Genomic DNA, 18,293 nt, shown 5'->3' on the forward strand with positions numbered 1-18,293 from the left:
TTCAATGCTATGCAGGCTATCTTGGGAACACATCCAGAGACAATAGAACATGGCCTGAGAAAAAAAAAAAAAAGAACAATTTGTCCTCCCATAAGACTGTTCTGGAAAACAACCACAAGGGGTATGGGTCTGAAAAGAGTAGCTTTGAAGCAAAAAATTTTTTAGTTCTTGATTGGCCTTGACCAATCCTACAAATGTAGCATTTGAGACTATCCATCCTACTCAGAGGTTTCTGGGATCCACAGATGTTTGACAGGGATGTAAAGGAGGGGATGTTGTGTTGACATAACATACAGGCCTGATAGTGGAATGTAAACATTGAGGGCCACTCTCCAGGCGATTAGCAGTGGGGTCGGTAACATGTCACATGAGGTATGCTGGAACAGAAACCAGAATGTTTACCTCTGTAACTGGATGATAAAACTCTGCCTTTTTTTGTGCAGTTTCTTTCAAGATACACAATGGCTTGTCTATTTTGTGACACAAAGGCTTCACTGAGTCTATGTGCACCTAACAACACCTCTTTGTGAGAGAGTATGTCTGTCACCTTTAATTATACTCACATTTTTCTACTTGGAGGCAGCAACATAATTTTATCATCTTAGCTACACTTGGTAGAGATACCTTTATTTTGTCTGCAAGTTTCAAGTAGTGTGGCTTTCAAGTGTTTTGCTGTCTCCCAAAATAGTCTTTCTCTGTTCATGTCCCCTTCTGCACTGATCCAGAGGCCTGTTCCATAAAGCGAGTTTACCGAATAAGCCAGATTTATGTCAGTTAGTCGGACTAATTTCTTGTTCATTCGGTTCCATAAAGCTAGCTCAACGTAGTTCGAACTCGGTTACTATGGCAACTTAGGCTGCAAAACTAGTCTGGTCAGACTAACTGTCAGGCTTAGTGTGACTTGGTGCTTAACTAGACGTTCCTGTAACACTGACCCAACGGGAAAACGATGATTTACCACGTATATTCTCATTTTCTTATTCTCATCAGTTCAATATGTTCAACATTGATAGAAAATCAACTTAAGTAGCCTACATAGGCTACAACATTTAGCCAAATGCTTTAAACAATGATGAACAATGCTTTGATAGGCTACACACCATAGCTGTTAAATGTATGGATGTTAGTAGGCATCAGGTATAGGCCTATATGTCAATCTAAATGATCCGAGTATAATTATCATAGCAATATAATTGTTAACAGTAGCCTACAATTGCAAAACAAACCTAAATCTGCCCTCCATTTCCCTGACACAAAACCCATGTTAAAAAGTTAGGCTACTGGATAATGTATTGATTAATAGTAAGCAATTTTTTTAAACAATGTCAAAAAAGTCAATTTAGATGAGTTTAGAGGGGATTTTTTAATCAGCGAAGTAAAGGTCTAAAAAGGTCCCCCTACGTAGCCTATCGTTCACGACGTCAATCATGGCGTGTCATTTTATTTTGATTGAAGCGGTGGATGAGGGAGCTGTCATTGTACACGATTTAAAGGGAACGTCCTTTCTGGAAGAAGTCACGTGGCCGTGTACATTGCTTTTGCCGTTGTGGATTGTATGATCCATGTTTTACCTCTCGGGCTGCTTAAGAATAGAATGCACGCGCAATTAGCTTGACTACTTAAACTTGAATTAGTAGGACTGCGTGAGTTGAAATGGGCCTTTATGGAACCGCTTAAGCCCTGCTTGTCTAATTAAACTTATTCAAGTCTGGTTTAGAACTTTAAGTCTATCTTTTTTGAGCGGCCTTTATGGAACAGGCCCCAGGTGTCGAGAGCATGCAGCATGAAGTTAATTATAGCTCCTCTTGCTCTTCTCTACAGTTTTGTCATTTCTCTGTTTTTATGAGCCGTTTGAAGGGGAAAAAAGGACAATTTACTTCACTTTGTCAAAACAAGCTGTTCAGTTTTCTGAATTCTGCAAGGTTTTGTCTCCACAGTTAAGGACAACATGGCAAGTGCTTGTTTCTTCTATGTCTTGTTGATCACTGTGGCCAGATGTTTTGCAAATTGGAGGCTGGGTATTGCGACTTGCATGGGTTGTTTTGACTCGTCTGTGGTTTACCAGATAGACCCTTTAGAAACAACCTTCCATTGACAGGTATACTCCAGATGTGATGTCAGATTAGTGTGGCCACATCAAATGAAGGACTCAGATTGAATCATTTTGCTCATTTTAAAGCCATGTTTAATTTCAAAGTGGGAAAAACAAATTAATTTTGAGTTTCTATATGACATACTGTGTTGAAAGGGAACGATTTTCAAATGGTTGTTTATATCCTGCAGAAATATTCAACAAATAAATCTAGAGCTTTCAGTTACACCACAATGTGTCAGAGACACATGCCTTGTATGACAAATGTTCATATTTCTATATTTAATTTTTATTCCAGAGCGTGAGAAGACACAGTGCGAGCGTCACAGGGAGCACACCCAAGCCTCTGTTCCAAACTCCTCCTTCTTCTTTTTCCGCCCACGGCCAGCCGTTGGAAAGCACGTGCCTACATGCGATGAGCATGGAGCCTACGAGCCGACCCAGTGCCATGGCAGCATTGGGCAGTGCTGGTGTGTGGACCGCAACGGTCAGGAGATCCCCAACACTAGAACAGGCCCTGGACAAAGGCCTTTGTGTAAGTAGCCACTCCAAAAACAGTGCTCTAGCACATGAAAACTTGGGTACATAGGAAACTGGGCATATATGGGTCAATCCTGCTGTAACTGAAATCTCAATTCAACAGGCTTTAACGACACAATCACTTTTCTTTGTAATATAAAACCAAGTGGTTTTCACAAAGTTTTTAACTACGTTTTATTAAAGTTTTAATACATGTCCACCCCCCCTCCTCAATTTAAAGGTATTGACCAGGCAGTTACTCCCCCCCCTATTGGCCCCAACCCCAGGCCTGATGTCAGTCCACTGGCCCCCGGTACCCACCTGCTGTTCGCCCAGAGCGGCAAGATTGAACACATCCCACTGGACGGCTACCACATGAAGAGAGAGGAGGCTAAGGTTCTGCTGCACCTGCCGGTGAGTGTCGGCCGTTATGACCCCGAAATATACACGCTACCTTATCTCAGCTAAGCGCTATACCGAATTACTAATTCCCATTTACAAATGCTGTTCTGGCAAGAAACCTCATTCCCAGTCAAGTTGGTGGCTTTGCTTAGAAGAAGAAAAACACACTCTTGGTTCTAGGATACTCACGTTATGAGCGACATGCCAGATCAAAAGGATCGATTCTCAATTTGAAATATAAATTTTACCTGGGATTACCAAGGCACTTCACCCTTCTTGCCTCAGGGGGAATGTCTCTGTACTTACTGTAAGTCGCTTTGGATAAGAGCGTCTGCTAAATGACGTAAATGTACTGGGTTCCCTTTACGCCCCGGAGAAGAAGTTGGCCCCTCCGATTGTCATTGTATAATTCGCACACTGCTTTCAGAGATAAGTCTAGCTCGAAGTCCTTTCACTGCTGGTTCATTAAGCACTGACGCAGTCCAACAGTCCTCTGATGCTGTATAAATAAATGAAAACACGGTGTTGTGTCAATTTTCATTGGTCTCATTCGACAAAACAGAGCTCATTGATCCCATTGCTGTCTACGCCCACTCTGGAATGCCCCAAATTCCGCTCAAACAATCTTCAGATTGTGTGTGTTACGGTTGAAACTCATCCCAAAGCTTTTCCTCTCTGGCATAAAACATTTCTGGCGTAGGAACATATGTGACACGTTCCAATGAAAAGGGGCTCTAGTCAGCATTCCATATTGTCCGCTAGAAGCCTTTTTTTTTTTTTTGCAGTTTTCATTTTCTTGCATATCACAAAAGTTAGTGTTGAAGAAGCCACACAATATAATAAAGAACAAGTTTAGGATCACTATATCCTCATAATTTTTTCTTGTTTACCTAAGCTTCCAGTTGAGTTGTGGGTGCGTCATGCGTGATGTGATATAATTTGCATCATGGTGCAGCCGTTTTTTCCCCGAGCTATAGAATATTCAAAATAATGTGAATGATAGAAGCACGTGCCTGCGCTGTACTGGGTTCCCTTTACGCCCTGGGGAAGAAGTTGGCCCCCTCCGATTGTCATTGTATAATTCGCACACTGCTTTCTGAAATCAGTCTAGCTGGAAGTCCTTTCACTGCTGGTGCATTAAGCATGCAGTCCAACAGTCCTCTGACGTTGTATAAATAAATGAAAAGACGGTGTTGTGTCAACTTTCATTTGTCTCATTCGACAAAACTGAGAGTTCATTGATCCCATTGCTGTCCACACCCACTCTGGAATGCCCCAAATTCCGCTCAAACAATCTTTGGATTGTGCCAGAACAGAGTTACGGTTCAAACTCATCCCAAAGCTTTTCTTCTCTGGCATAAAACATTTCTGGCGTAGAAACATATGTGACATGCGGCTGCAGGCGGCTGTGAGATCGATTTGAGAATTGCCGGCTGTGTAGCCGAGCACATTTTCTCAAGAGCAACTGCACGGGTTCCAGTGACAACACAGCTATTTCATGATTGGCCAGACTCACACACGACAACTTTGACGCGACTTTTGTAATTAATCTGACACCTTCAGTTTCGCCAATGCTCTAATCCGGACCACCAGTTTAATTGAATAAAAAAAAAATTGAAGAAAGGGTTTTACTCCGCCTCTTCACTTGGGAAAGACTACGTTTAATTATAAATAAAGTAAAGTAAACAAACCGCGCTTAATCGTCCGTGACTGACGTCAATGCAGCAAACCACGAGAAGCTGAAATGTCCGACTTCAGAGCCGTTTTCAACTCCTCCCCGCCTGCAAGCAGCTACTCTCGCCGGTCGTTTCATGCACCCACAGTCCATGTCGAACGCACCAGTTGTCATACTCATTCCAGTCAGAATATGAGTCTGAAACTGCTCCGTTGGGCTGTGAGTATGAGGCGTGTTTCAACTGAACCCGGAAAGAATGCATTAAAGCAATAAATGTAACATATTATTGGCCATATATTAAAATAAGAAAATCAAGACACATTTACGTTTTGGCTGCAGATGTCATGTGGTGTTGTAAACAATGCGCTGGAGACGTACCAAAGGCTCAAAGGGATCGTATTTGGAGGATTATCGTGCATCTGGCAACACTGAGAAGGCGGTCGACCAATGACAGTTTTCTCTACAGTCAGAGCTAACGCAAGAAGGTAGAACATAAGGGAGATACACTTCCCAAAACTTGTAAGGGCGTAATAATAGTTTGTGAAAGACCCAGAGAAACACAAATATCCGACGAGACAAAATAGACGTTTTTGGAATCCCTGCCGGACGCGTTTTTTAGGTCACGAAAAGAGGACATGTCCGGGTAAAAGAGGACGTCTGGTCACCCTAGTTTTACCCTAAATCCACAGACTAAATATAATGAATAGGCTAATCTCGGGCATTGCATTGTGCACAGGATGAATGTTCTTAGTTTGACCTGGTGAACCGTGAATAAATCTTTCAGGCTGTTATCGGAAGATGCGATTCGTACCAAGTTAAGACATAAAATGAACCATAATCGGGCCAGGTACAGTGCAATGTAGTCAGTACAAAATACTGGATGTTAAAACCAGGGGCGTTTCTAGGATTCAAAGAAAGGGGGGGCTTAGCCCCAAGAGGAGTGGCATGTTTGCGTGCGGCATTTTTTTTTTATCCTCTTTTTTCAGATTGATGCTATAGTGCTTGGCAAGCTCATCTAAGTGTGATTCACTTAAGAAGTTCTGAGATTTAGGGCTGCATGCCTGGATGAAATGTTTGGTGCAGACATGCAAAACTTTGGGAAGTTGTGTCGGAGCATTTCCAGCAAAAATAAAATGGAGATATTGGTTGTGCAGAGGCTCGGATGAAGGAATTAAATAAAGATTTGTGCTTGCATTTGTACATCCAAGCACTGAGCAACTGTTGTGCTTTGTTTGTTTGCTCCCCATGATGTCTCTCCAGGAAAAACCGATATCGCACTTGCCCTTGCACGGTGGTAGCTCAGTTTCTCATGGGCGGGCCAGATGATCTGGGCGGGCAAAGCAGAGAGAGGGGAGGTAACCTTTCTCGTATCTACGTCACTTGGAGGAGATTTTCAAACAGAGCGTTTGAGCCTTGATTTTGTCAAAGGCGGAGAAGAACACCAAGGGCTTTGTTTAGACCTATCGAAAATTCTAGCCACTGGGGGACCAAAGGCAGGCTAGGGGAACTCATATTAATGTTAAATAACCTCAAAATGAAGTATTCATGTCATGTCACCTTTAAGATAAGTTCAAACATTGAAACATAACTGATCGAAATCCAGAAGCCAATTTTATGACTTGGCTGTAACTCCTTGTACTTACAATTTCACTCCGTGCATCATTTACTTTGAACTCCTTGGCTATAATACTGGCTGTCGTTGACGTCGAGACGGTACTAGTGCCCGGGGTTTGTATCGTAAAGTATGATGACAGGCTATCGGACTATAATTTGTTAGAGTTATAAATAACTTGTCCGTGTGAGAAACAATAGTTTAATTATTATTATTTTAAAAAAATTAAGCCAATAATGCCAAATGATTTGGGGGGGCTGAAGAACATTTCAGGGGGGCTTCAGCCGATTCACACGATTCACCAATGTATTTCCTGACACGCTTAGATTCACAAATGCTTTTTTTCCAAAAGATATTCTCTGTAGCCTATCAGATGTCTCTTCAAATTTTAGCTAATCACAGCTAGCTTGCTAAACGATAGCCTAGGAAACAACAAAATGACTAAACATGGATCCTGCCATTCTCAAGAATATTCAATTATATAAGATTAACAAGCAATATTTCACCTACATGCTACCAGACAACATTGCTTGTGATCAAGGAGACAATGGCCGGGTTTCCCAGATTCGTTAAGAAGCTCTTAACGCTAAGAGCTTCTTAAGAATGTTCTAAGAGCATTCTAGAGCGCTTTTCGAACGTTCTTAAGAAGCTCTTAACGTTAAGAGCTTCTTAACAAATCTGGGAAACCCGGCCAATGTTCGTTATTATGGCAGGTTGTTGTAGTCCACATAGACACGTTAATGTGATAAACATTAACGATAAAATTGGAAGAGATATCTGATAGGCTGCAGAGAATATCTATAGGAAAAAATGCATTTGTGAATTTAAGCGCGTCTCTCTCTCTGTGTTGCCCCCAGGACAGAGTGGTAATTGCCATTGCCTACGACTGTGTTGAGAAGATGGTGTATTGGACTGATATCACAGGGCCCTCCATAAGCAAAGCTAGTCTGGAAGGTGGAGAGATCATTCCTCTGGTATCCTCACGTGAGTCGCAGCTGTCATATATTTTGTTGGAGTGAAACCCTGTGTCCCTTCTAGACTGGTTAACAGTCTGACTTTATGGAATGAATTATTTAGCTTCAAGGTACCACATATCTGGTTTCTTGTAGGTTTAGATTCTATACATTATATTGTATAATACGTTCTCTCAGCACTTCATTTGTCTTTAACTTCTGTATGCAGAGCTGGAGAGTCCAGAGGGTATTGCGATCGACCACCTTGCACGTCTGATGTTCTGGACTGACTCCATGCAGGACAGGATCGAGGTGGCCAGGCTGGATGGGAGCAACCGCCGGGTTCTGTTCAACACTGACCTGGTCAACCCTCGACCCATCGTCACTGACCCGTCCTATGGGTGTGTTTCAGAACAATGTCGTAAATCTGATGTTGTAAAACGATAAACGGTCAATGCATTTGTTTGAGTGGCTTCGTAGCTGTTGGATTTGAGCCAATAAATCTCTTAATCTTTGTCCAGGCGACTTTACTGGGCAGACTGGAACCGAGACAGACCCAAAATCGAGATGTCCAACATGGATGGCACAGACAGAACTGTCTTGGTGAAAGACGACCTGGCCCTGCCCAATGCTTTGACCTATGACCCAGCAAGCCAACAACTATGCTGGGCTGACGCCGGTAAGACAATACTAGACAATATCATTTTTGGAGCTTGTATCTTTATGCTGGTTTTCTTTTTTTGCTCCATTTGTTGGAGCATGGTGTTAGCACCACAAGGTAGTGGGGTTCAATTTCCTCTGGTTCTGGTATCATTGGATCAAATGGCATTGTTTTACTGTAATTATCCCAACCTAGCCTATGTATTTTGTACTGAATGCACTGTAGTCTTTTAATATAAATGCTTTAGCATATTAGTTTGTGTGTCGTTAACACATTTTTCAGGGCCAAATGGTGAATGTATCACCACCAGGATTTTCTGAACATGAATTGTCTGAATTTATTGCTCATGCTCTCTAGGTACCCATAGGGTGGAGTGTGTCGACCCCAACAGCCTGGTTCGTAATCAAGTCGTGGAGGGGATTCAGTATCCCTTTGCTATCGTATCCCATGGAAGGAACCTTTACTACACTGACTGGAGAAGGTACCACGTTGAGCGTTGATAGTCTATACTGAATCTTGTCATGGCTGATTTTCAATGGCTGGGATTTTCTCTGCTGTTTTATGAAAAAGTACATTGGAAAGTAAAAAAGCAATTACTCTGGCTACAGTATGACTTGTCACATTAATCGTATGTATACATATCAAATGTCAGCTAATGTTGATAGTGTTTGTGATTAGTCAAAATTCTGTGTGTGGCCCCCATGAACATTGAATTTTCTGTTGCCAGGGAGGCTGTGGTAGCTGTGGACCGCATGGCCCAGAGGGAGACAGAAGAGTTCCTGCCACAGAAGCGCTCACGGGTCTATGGCATCACCACCACTCCAACACAGTGTGCTCAAGGTAGGCCTACTTGCCATTTTCTCTGGTGATACTAATCTCGCTTTCCTCATGCCCTGGTGGGAGTCAGTTCCATTTCAGTTTATTTTCTGTAAAATCATATAAATCCCAACTAACAAATTTAGATGGATTTGATGTGACACTGGAGAGTGTCAGCTCTAGTGATGGGAAGTTCGGATCATTTTACTGACTCGGTTCTTTGAATCTCATTCCGTAAAATGAACACATTTTTTCGAGTTATGCATTCATTTCAACGGAGGGGGGAGGGTGGGGGCGCCGAAAACCCCGGGCCCGCACCCGAGGGGCCCACCGGTCTATGATTTTTTTTTCATAATTTCTCTTTGGCAACAAAACGTTGATTGTATCCATGGCAGACAATTTTACTAAATATATATAGGCCTACATTTTCCGAAACATTTTTGTGACCCGATGCTCGGAAAGTTAGAGCGCTTGCGGAGTTCTATTCGGAGGATCTGTCTAAGAACGATGATGTGGTTGACAAATTTGTGACATTTCGTAGGCTACTATGTACTGTGAGCTGAGCATGGAAAAACATGAACTAAACACACACACCATCCTACCATTTCTCATTGACAACAACATGAACCGTGCTTTCCCCAACCATGCCATTCTTTATCGTATTTACTTGACAATTCCGATAAGCACTGCAAAGGCAGAGAGGACTTTTAGCCATCTGAAATTAATATAGTTTCTTGCGTTAAAGCATGGGAGAGGAGCGGCTGTCCAACTTAGCGCTGCTGTGCATCGAGAGGGACATTGAGATTGACATTAACAAAGTAATTGCCAGTTTTGCTATCGATAAGAACAGACGATGATTTAAATAGGCAAGGACATTTGTTGTGACCTTGTTTCATGTCTGCATAGCCTATATATTCTGCCTTTGTAAAATTAAAGTTAAATAATGTGTTTTGACCAGTGTGAACGCAATGAGTTTGCTGGTTTTGAATATCCCAATACATGTCAGTTCGTAAAAGAAAATGATTATAGTTTAATGGAATTTTAGTTCAATAATAGCATTCTCGCTGTAGGTGGCCTACTGCAGTGCGCGTCAGCCTGTGTGTTGCGCACTAGTTTTTTTTCATGGGAGCTTGGTTCGCGAGTGTAGCTCGATCCAAATTGTTGCTGAAAGAATTGTTATATAGGCCTATGTTTGTTTATTATAAGTTGTCACTGTTAGGATGACTATAGACTAAGTAGTAGACAGTACTGTCTTTAACTTCATTTTGGGGGGCTTAGACCTTTGTTGAATTTGAATATAATTTATTTGGTAAATGGACAGATCATTAAACCCATTTTATGCATGGATTTGTGTAGGCCTATAGTATACTGTGTGTGTCAAAATGAACGAATAATTTCTGTTTCCTCTAGCTTCCAGTACTGAGCCCATGTAAGTCGTGAATAATGATCCAAAGACTGGTACCCGAAAGAAGGAACGAATCGTTTACCTCCCGACCGTGTTTTCAGATGAATGTTTAGTTCTTCTACCAACCAAGTCTTCGGATCAATGATTCGTTTATCTGCCGAGTCTTTGGATAATTTTTCATGTGACCTGCATAGGCTCAGAAGAGGAAACAGAAAGGATGGCAATAAAGTGTTAGCTTTTGAGTTGATCCATTGCACGCATGAGTGTCTTATGACTTATGATGAAACCCCAGAGAGGGCAAATGATGGAGAAGGCGGTTGTAAATTCCACATTGATAATTAAGGATTTTTTTATGTTTGCATGGGGGAGGGAGACAGCTGAGAGTATCACTGCCATGGTACAGCTGGTTGGACTGAGGTTAACTTTACTCAGCAACCCCACATTTTCCACTCCTTTCAATCCTTTCCCACATGGAATGGTCTGGAATCAATTACCTTGTGTTTGCGGCTATGTGAACAGCCCTCGCACATCTGTGATCCCACTACATGTATGTCGCTCCATACATTTGGATTTGTGGGGGTTTAGGCTGAGAATACCCTTGCAGCAAGCCTGTTTTTCATTAGAACTAATACAGTTACAAATTTGACTTCACTTAAACCCTGTGACTCAGTCTGGGCTGTGGTATTCTCATATTGAGGTACAGGATCCCTGTTCGACCTAAATGCTCGCATTAGATCACTGTTAGCTGTTATGAGCAGTCACTTTTACAGCTGGGTGTCTCACAGGGTCTTTAACCCTGCCATGATGGGCAGACTTCATTTTGTGCAGTTGACTTGCATTCCTCTGGATGACTGATGTGTTATTTTTTTGGCACCCCCTCAGGGTACAACTACTGCTCCAACAATGGCGGCTGCTCACATCTTTGTCTACCGCGCCCAGGTGGCTTTACTTGCCGGTGCCCTGATGTGACGGGTGGAAGGTGCGCGGAGAGGAATGAGTGAGTCCCGGCCGGCAGTTCTGGAATTCATGAAAACGGCGTCACCTGTTGCCTTGCGATTTTCTCTCAGTTTGGAAGAAATACAGATGACCTCAGAATGGGTTATGTTCAGGCCCAATTCCAATCTGAACTCATGGCCCCTACCTCTAGGCCCTTATTTGATTCCCTCTTGAAGATTGATAGGTAACAGCTGTTGAAATATGCCCACTCAAAATAGGTGTGGTTAATTTGAATTATTCCACCTTGCGTATGTGGAACAAATAAAGGGCATGGAGAGTATCAGCTAGAGATCAGACTTGAATTGGGCCCATTATCCCACTGAGCCAGTGATGGACTGAGGGGGACGACTAGCGGGCTAGGGGGTGAAAAGGTTGTGTTTAGGCATGGGGAGGGTTTAGGGAGGGTGGGGTTGAAATACCTGTGGATTATACCGAGTTACTTTTCCTAATCAGTTTTTACTCTTACCAAATTTAGTCCCAATTTTTTATGACCCATTGGCAAAAATGTCACATTGTAGTCACTTTTTGTAATTTGTAAATAAATACCTGAAATATTGACATTATCTAAATTACAGTTGCCTTTTTTTACCTAAAATAGATTATAGTGATGACAACTGCTGGTCATGCAGTAATATGTTTTTTTGGCTGCCACAAAAGCCCATCTGGAAGGACCTTGGCCTAGAGCTTTTGATGACCTCATGCACCATAGGGAGGGTTGGGAACCTGTGGTAGGATGTTCTGTCTGTGCAGCTGGGTCATCAGAGATATGAAAAAAAAAAAAAAAAAAAATGTACAGCCACAATAAATACTTTTTGTACTAAGTGTTGTGTACATTGTGTCTTTTGCTTTGAGAATTGTGTAGATGAAACAAAGCATCATGCAACGATTGAATGGCAACTAATATTGTCAACCAGTAGACTTTAGGTGGGACTTTATTACTCTTTGTGGAGTCGACCTCATACTGTTTAAAAAAAATAATCTTGTTAGCAAATTAAGTCAATGCCCAGAGGACCAGGGTTGTGAACCACTGATTTAGACAAATAGCTCAGTTGTCTTGAAATGTAGAAAACATTTCTAAGCATCAACTACCCCCTACTGGTGACAAAAAAGGGTTAAATTGAATGTTGACAACCATTAAGGTAACTGAATTTGTCACATTAATAAAAGAACGTAGCTTTGACTCTGGTTTTACCTCCAGTTTGTCCAGAAATGAACTATATCCAAACGTTCCTCTTCATAAGAAAACATGTGCATGGAATGCTTTATATATTAGACAAACACATTGAACCACATTTTATAATTCAGCCACCTTCCCAGTAATGATGTACTCGCACCATTAGTTTGTCACATTGCAAGTTCTGTACTGTATTGATCCATGCTACATTGGCACATTTCATGTTAGAAATAAAACAAATGAATGGGCCTCCACAGTAGTTTTAATTAAAGGCTTCCTTACTACATCATTAAGTGGCGTAACTTCATAACCCCTATCAGTTCCATGCAGAAGCTGCACTCCCTTAAATTAGTTCCATACAGGCCTTGAACTAAACCCCTCCTAATCCCACTTCTAACCAAACAAAGCAGGTCAACACCATCTTCTGGTGTAAGCGGGCCTTCACCAGCAAATCCATGCCCTCCCAGTCCAGCGCATCTTGCGTCCTTCTTTGACTTGCGTCCCGCCTGTGAGAAGCTCAGGACCAGCGCACCAGTACCTTGTCTCCGTCCTCTATGGAGTAGAACTGCAGTGGCTTCAGGTCGTTGTCGATGTCAATCTCTGTTCCCTCCATCTAGAAGATAGGGTTGGTGTTTTTAAGGGGTGCATCGAATATGGATGGAATGAAGAATGGTCTATCAAAATGAGACGATTTATTGTTTTTAGTCATTAGGTTACCCAGATAAAATAACTATTCCTTACAGTCTCTTCAGCGATGCAGTGTTTTCCCTAACGTTAGCTAGCATTGGTAACGACATTGACTAACTTTAGTAGGCTATCCTAATATAAATAATAATAAAAATATTTTTCTTATATCAGCTTTCATGTAAAAAAAAAAAAAAATGCATTAACATGAAAGTTTGATTAGGCTTTCACATTTGCTCTGATTATCCTATAAATTGCACACACAGTTAAAGAAACATTAACCTAATATTTCTTCTTATTGACAATATATTAAAGGGGTCATTGACTGATCTTATAGGGTATTTGACACTGTTTCTTAAGGTCTCTGAATAGGGTATGTAACATTAGTTCGGCTCAAAATTGCCCAGGTACTGTTCTATGCGCCCTAATGCAACCCTGTGAAATAGCCCTAGAATGAAACTTTTTTTTTTAACCTGTTTTTCGTCCTGTTAAATGTTCCCAAAAACGCCTAAACAGCATACCCAAAGTAAATTGACTGCTGTTCTTGAACCATTTGGAGTACATTCATGTAAATGGACTATTTTGAAAGCTGACAATCTGAAGTTATGTTTCTTGTTGTCAGGACCCCTGTCAGTCATACTGGTGTTAAGTAATAGAAGCTTGAACACAAGGAAAGTGAAAGTTTCTATTTCCGCCAGGATTTTGTGATGAAAACAGAGGCCTAAAGAGGCCTAGAGGTGGTAGGTATTAGCTGGAAGACAGCATTGGACCACAGGTTGAATCCTTACCCAATTCAAATCAAAAGTCAAACATAATACCACAATATATTCAGATTTGACAAATGTTTTAAAAGAGTACATCCAGGCGTTTTTGTTTGGAGACGCCCGAAAGACCCTTGTAACCAAGGTCAAATTCTTAGGATAAAAAGGTATAATTGTTATCTCTAATGAAAGGTGGTACTTAGAACTATCATATATAACAGCTAAATCCCTCATTAGTATTACTGAAACACTAAAACTGAAGCATGAACACATTGGAGTGCTTTATTTGATATCCCAGGATTGGCCCTCATAGAATACTGACATATTGTGCAATCGACTTTTATTTTGAAGGCTCCACAACACCTAGCATATGGGGTATCACCATTTACAGCTAGCTCTACAAGGATAACTAGCTCATTTCAGAGCCAGTCGAAGCCAATGGAAGCACAAGAATCGTAGCTTTCCAATGAGGTATCATATGTTTAGCCGCCTAAAACAAATATTTTTTTTAATTGAGTCCGTTCTCACTGAGGGAGGGGGCGCAGCGTTGCTGGCTCGCCGGCGAGCCAAGGAACCGGAAGAGGTTGCTGTTTTCTCCTTTTATGGTATGCTCATGAATATATAGATGTAGCCTGGCTGCCAGACCAACTTCTCCCCGCCCACAAAAAAAATTGGGTCGGGAAGTTGGGTCTGGAGGGTCTCGTATTGGGGAACAACTACATAAAACCAGAATCTGGGCGTACCAATGAAATTGCCAGGGAGGGCTTTATACGATGATGGACACATGATCAACAGTAACGTAATCATCCACGTCACAAGAGCGCTTAAGTTGAATTCGTTTTGAACAAATAACATATTACGTTGCTCTGATTGGTTGTAGGTCTATCCAATTGAGCGAAGAGGCATTTGTTTTCCAGGCTCGTTTGAAACACGCCCCATAGTCAAAGCGCAACGGAGATTTCTCAGACTCATATTCTGACTAGAATTATGAGTATGACAACGTCAGGCTAATATAGATGAGCTGCGCGCTGATAAAAACGTACAAATACATCTATTGTGTCTACACAACACTGTTTTCAACAGATAATTTACCATATCATTTGAAATGATTACGTTAGTTGTTTCCACTACTGTTGTCGAAGCAAACAGAAGAATAGATCTGGACAAAAATGCATCTTGAATTGTAGATTTACATGACAACACAGGTTATTTACTTGAATGAAACACAGTCAGGGACATGAAACAAAGTTAGCCCCATTGCCAATAAACTAAATCATCACACATTCTACAGATGCTAGATACAGGCAGGGTACGTTAGTAGGGCTGGGCGGTACGACGGTATATACCGTGCGACGGTAGAAATGTTAATGTCCCTCCGTCTCCGTCCACTTACGCGTCTTTTTCAAATACATAATCATCACAACTCAATCACAACTTCACACGTTAGCAACGATGCATACATACACCGTTCTAGTATGACAGACAGCTATGTCAGCGAGCATTCAGCATTAGTGCTGTAGCTAAAGATCTAGGAAAGTTCAGGCTACTTTTCGCTAGGTACCTACGAAGATGTCTTAATCGAAGGTTCCCCTTCGTACTTTTGGTGAGAAGTCTCGGGAGCTAGCATGAATATGCAATCCGTCAGACCTCTCATCAAGGCAGGTCTTCAGTTAAAACGTCACATTTGAACTGAACCTACCCAGTTGCTTCAGGTATTTCACAATCAGGTATTTCATCATTCTACCAGCTGGCTAGCCAAGCTAGCTTACAAGCTACACTTTGTATTTCTCACACATTTCAACCATTTCTCACTCTGAGAAGGGATAACTGTTCCGCTATATACAATTATACCATAGTCTGGGTGAATACTCGATTCTGATTGGCTGCAGGGGTGTCCATTATCTGGTGATATACGGACACCTACTACGTAGTTGCAGCAAAACTGTCTGTTCACCATTCTAAATAATTGCACTGGCTACATAGTATATGAACCTGTACAAAGTGTCTGAAATAAGTAATCATAACAACAGGGACGGAGTCAAAGCCTCCTTTCACAATTTTGCAAGTTTTTAACAAGCATTACAACAATGAGTGACTTCAATATTTCTTTTAACCTATTTGGAAAATGTTACTTTTCTGAGTTTACTGTCAGCGTCACGTAACTGCTCATCTCACATCCCATTGGCTATTCCCCTCGCTAGTCAATCTATAGTACTTCAGACAGGCTTCGACCAACACGACATGCCGATTATTTTCTTCTTAAAAATCTTGATTTGATTTGGGGACAATGACATGGCTGGCAAATCTTGTTGTTAAACATACTGTCAAATTATAATCCGAGTAATTATATTAGAATTGCTCTGGAAAGTCATTACAAATCCTAATAAAGTACATTTACAATGTAATGACATTTTGATTGAATTAGTAGTACATTCTTTAAACATTATAAGTGTTTATGAAAAACCTCTTGAAGTATACCTTAACTATGAACAAAAATTATATTTAATAAAGTACATCATTAGTAAAAAAAAAAGATATGTACTTAAGTATATTTAAGTGCATCTTAATGGTGTCTCAAAATAGCAGTCAAGTATATTTAATAGTGGTGGGCCGTTATAGGCGTTAACGTGCTGCGATAACATAAGACTTATCGGGCGATCAAAAAAATATTGCTGTTAATCTATTCTCAAAGTTGGGTTGGGAGCTGGGTCTACGCAAGCTATGATGACATTCACCTTGATATTTTAGCGCGGATGTACAGTACTGTGCAAAAGTCTTAGTCTTAGATTAATCTAAGATCAGTGACTAACGTAAGACTGACTTAGATAGCCTGTTGCGCGTTGCATTATGGGTAAAATAAGACACTTAGGGAAAAAGAAAAGATGGCGGACAAAAAAGCGGCACTTAACGGTGAAAGATTAATACATTTAAACCTGATAACCTGTATTTGTTGGAGGAATACAATATTGAAAAAGTTGCCTTATTAACAAATAGTGTATGCGTTTTTAAGCTTCTTAATTTAATCCCAACGCTACTTCCATTTATCAACAACTCCAACGCAGATGGCTGGCGTTAGCGTCAATAAAGTGAAATGTTGTCATCTACTTTCGTTTAATAAAATGACATTTAGTGGAAAAGCAGAACCCCGTCAACGTTTTCTGCAGTTACAATTAACAAACGTATTTAATTTTGTAATAAATAAGATAATGGCGTAGCCAACTAACAGATCGTTGGCATAGCAACTCAGACCTTACCGCAAGGTTTAGCCAGGGGGAGAGGTGGCTAACTTTTCTACCTCAAATTAAGTCAGTCTTACTATTTATGCAACAGACAGGCTTAATTAGACTAGTCTTACCTGACAATTTAAGACAGTCTAAGGCAAAGACTAGTCTTAAACTAAGTTTATGCAACTGGCCCCCGATGTCTACCACTATTTCAAATAGTAGCTACATTAGCCTACCAAATACTATTTGGTAGAGTGCGTTTACTGTCAGTAAAGAGGTTATTGGAGCTTATAAAAGTCTGATTCCTACAACTATTTTTTTTTCAAAAAACAATGTACATATTAAGATAGAGACGGTTAGACCAGCTGCCTGCATACTAAATGCAACGGTAGGGGAGGTGTGCAACGGGTAGGCTGTAGGCTATCTGTGGTTACTTGTTGAATAACTGCTGTGAAATTGTAGTAATTAATAAATGCACCGATAAATGTTCAATATGATCTGCTGTTTTTGCATCACCCACCTGTCATTTCTGAACCCAGTGTATGGTCGAGGGTTAAAAAACTGGTGGATATGAGAGTTAGCCATAGCCTTGGACTACGCATGCAGTGTCAGATCCACAAACGTTTTATCTCTACTGAAGTATATTTATTGTTCAGGTGGATCCTGTTGCGCAAATTTATTTCAGTAACCTAAGCCAGGACACGATCGCCACTGATGCTAGACATGATTGGAAATTCCCTTCCATGACAAGTTATGGCACCCCAAACCACCTTTTTAAAGTAGCCTACTAACCCAGATAGTAAACTTCATTAAAACAACAACGCTGAAGTTTTGTCATGCGCACAATACTGGTTTTTACTTTGATCAATAAAAGCATTTATTCATTTATTTTAAGATATGTTTTCATTTTCAAATATATAAAAATGCAAGTGATTAAAATAGCAACAGAAAGAAATTACATTTTAGACGCAGCTCACTGGTGAGTTGTGCTATTTTTAGAACAGGCCTGCGGGGACTTGTGGTCCCTGCAGGTGACCTGGTGTCCGCGGGCACCGTGTTGGTGACCCCTGATCTAGACAATACAAAATAGTCTGTTCTCCAAAGGATCATGTGGCCCAGACCTTCAAGGAAACACGTGGTGCCCTTCCTCATCAATTTGCCTCGTGAAGAAATTACAGTGGCCTCTTACACCAAGCAAGCATCCACCCCCAGTTCTCCTATTTACAGTAAGGAAGCCCTGTCAACCCTACAGAGAACTGATCAGTTGATGTCTTGTTTCTTATAATATTGGGCCGGGCACCAGAGGCCTACATAAGTGG

At 41.1% G+C, this 18,293-nt stretch overlaps 2 protein-coding genes and 1 long non-coding RNA gene across 7 annotated transcripts in view; 1 reads left to right on the forward strand and 2 right to left on the reverse strand.

The window, feature by feature from the left end:
• Positions 1-11,952, forward strand: part of LOC146238037 (nidogen-1-like) — a 30,456-nt gene extending 18,504 nt beyond the window's left edge. Inside the window, 8 exon segments of the mRNA XM_084684980.1 lie at positions 2,391-2,627; positions 2,853-3,025; positions 7,158-7,284; positions 7,483-7,654; positions 7,775-7,932; positions 8,272-8,395; positions 8,642-8,754; positions 11,018-11,952. Of these exon segments, the coding sequence (XP_084541106.1) occupies positions 2,391-2,627; positions 2,853-3,025; positions 7,158-7,284; positions 7,483-7,654; positions 7,775-7,932; positions 8,272-8,395; positions 8,642-8,754; positions 11,018-11,136 (1,223 nt within the window). The 3' untranslated portion in view covers positions 11,137-11,952.
• Positions 1,503-4,657, reverse strand: LOC146238038 (uncharacterized). 2 transcript variants are annotated; one of them, XR_014740536.1, is made up of 4 exons: positions 3,904-4,657; positions 3,320-3,512; positions 2,933-3,019; positions 1,503-2,609 (listed from the first exon to the last, which is right to left on the reverse strand). It is a non-coding gene; the product is annotated as an uncharacterized LOC146238038 (long non-coding RNA). The 2 variants fall into 2 exon arrangements; XR_014740535.1 differs by lacking the exon at positions 3,904-4,657 and having other exon boundaries at positions 3,320-3,871.
• Positions 11,953-12,364: 412 nt separating the features above from the next.
• Positions 12,365-18,293, reverse strand: part of tbce (tubulin folding cofactor E) — a 28,284-nt gene continuing 22,355 nt past the window's right edge. For all 4 annotated transcript variants that reach the window (XR_014740527.1, XR_014740528.1, XR_014740526.1 and 1 more), the window contains one exon: positions 12,365-12,918. Coding sequence is in view for 1 of the 4 variants with exons in the window: in XM_084684981.1 (XP_084541107.1) it covers positions 12,823-12,918 (96 nt within the window). In the remaining 3 variants the exon portion in view is untranslated. The remainder of the gene's footprint in view (positions 12,919-18,293) is intronic.

This window comes from Hypomesus nipponensis, chromosome 21 (assembly GCF_054491055.1).
Source record: "Hypomesus nipponensis isolate SF chromosome 21, ASM5449105v1, whole genome shotgun sequence".
NCBI classification, from domain to species: Eukaryota; Metazoa; Chordata; class Actinopteri; order Osmeriformes; family Osmeridae; genus Hypomesus; species Hypomesus nipponensis.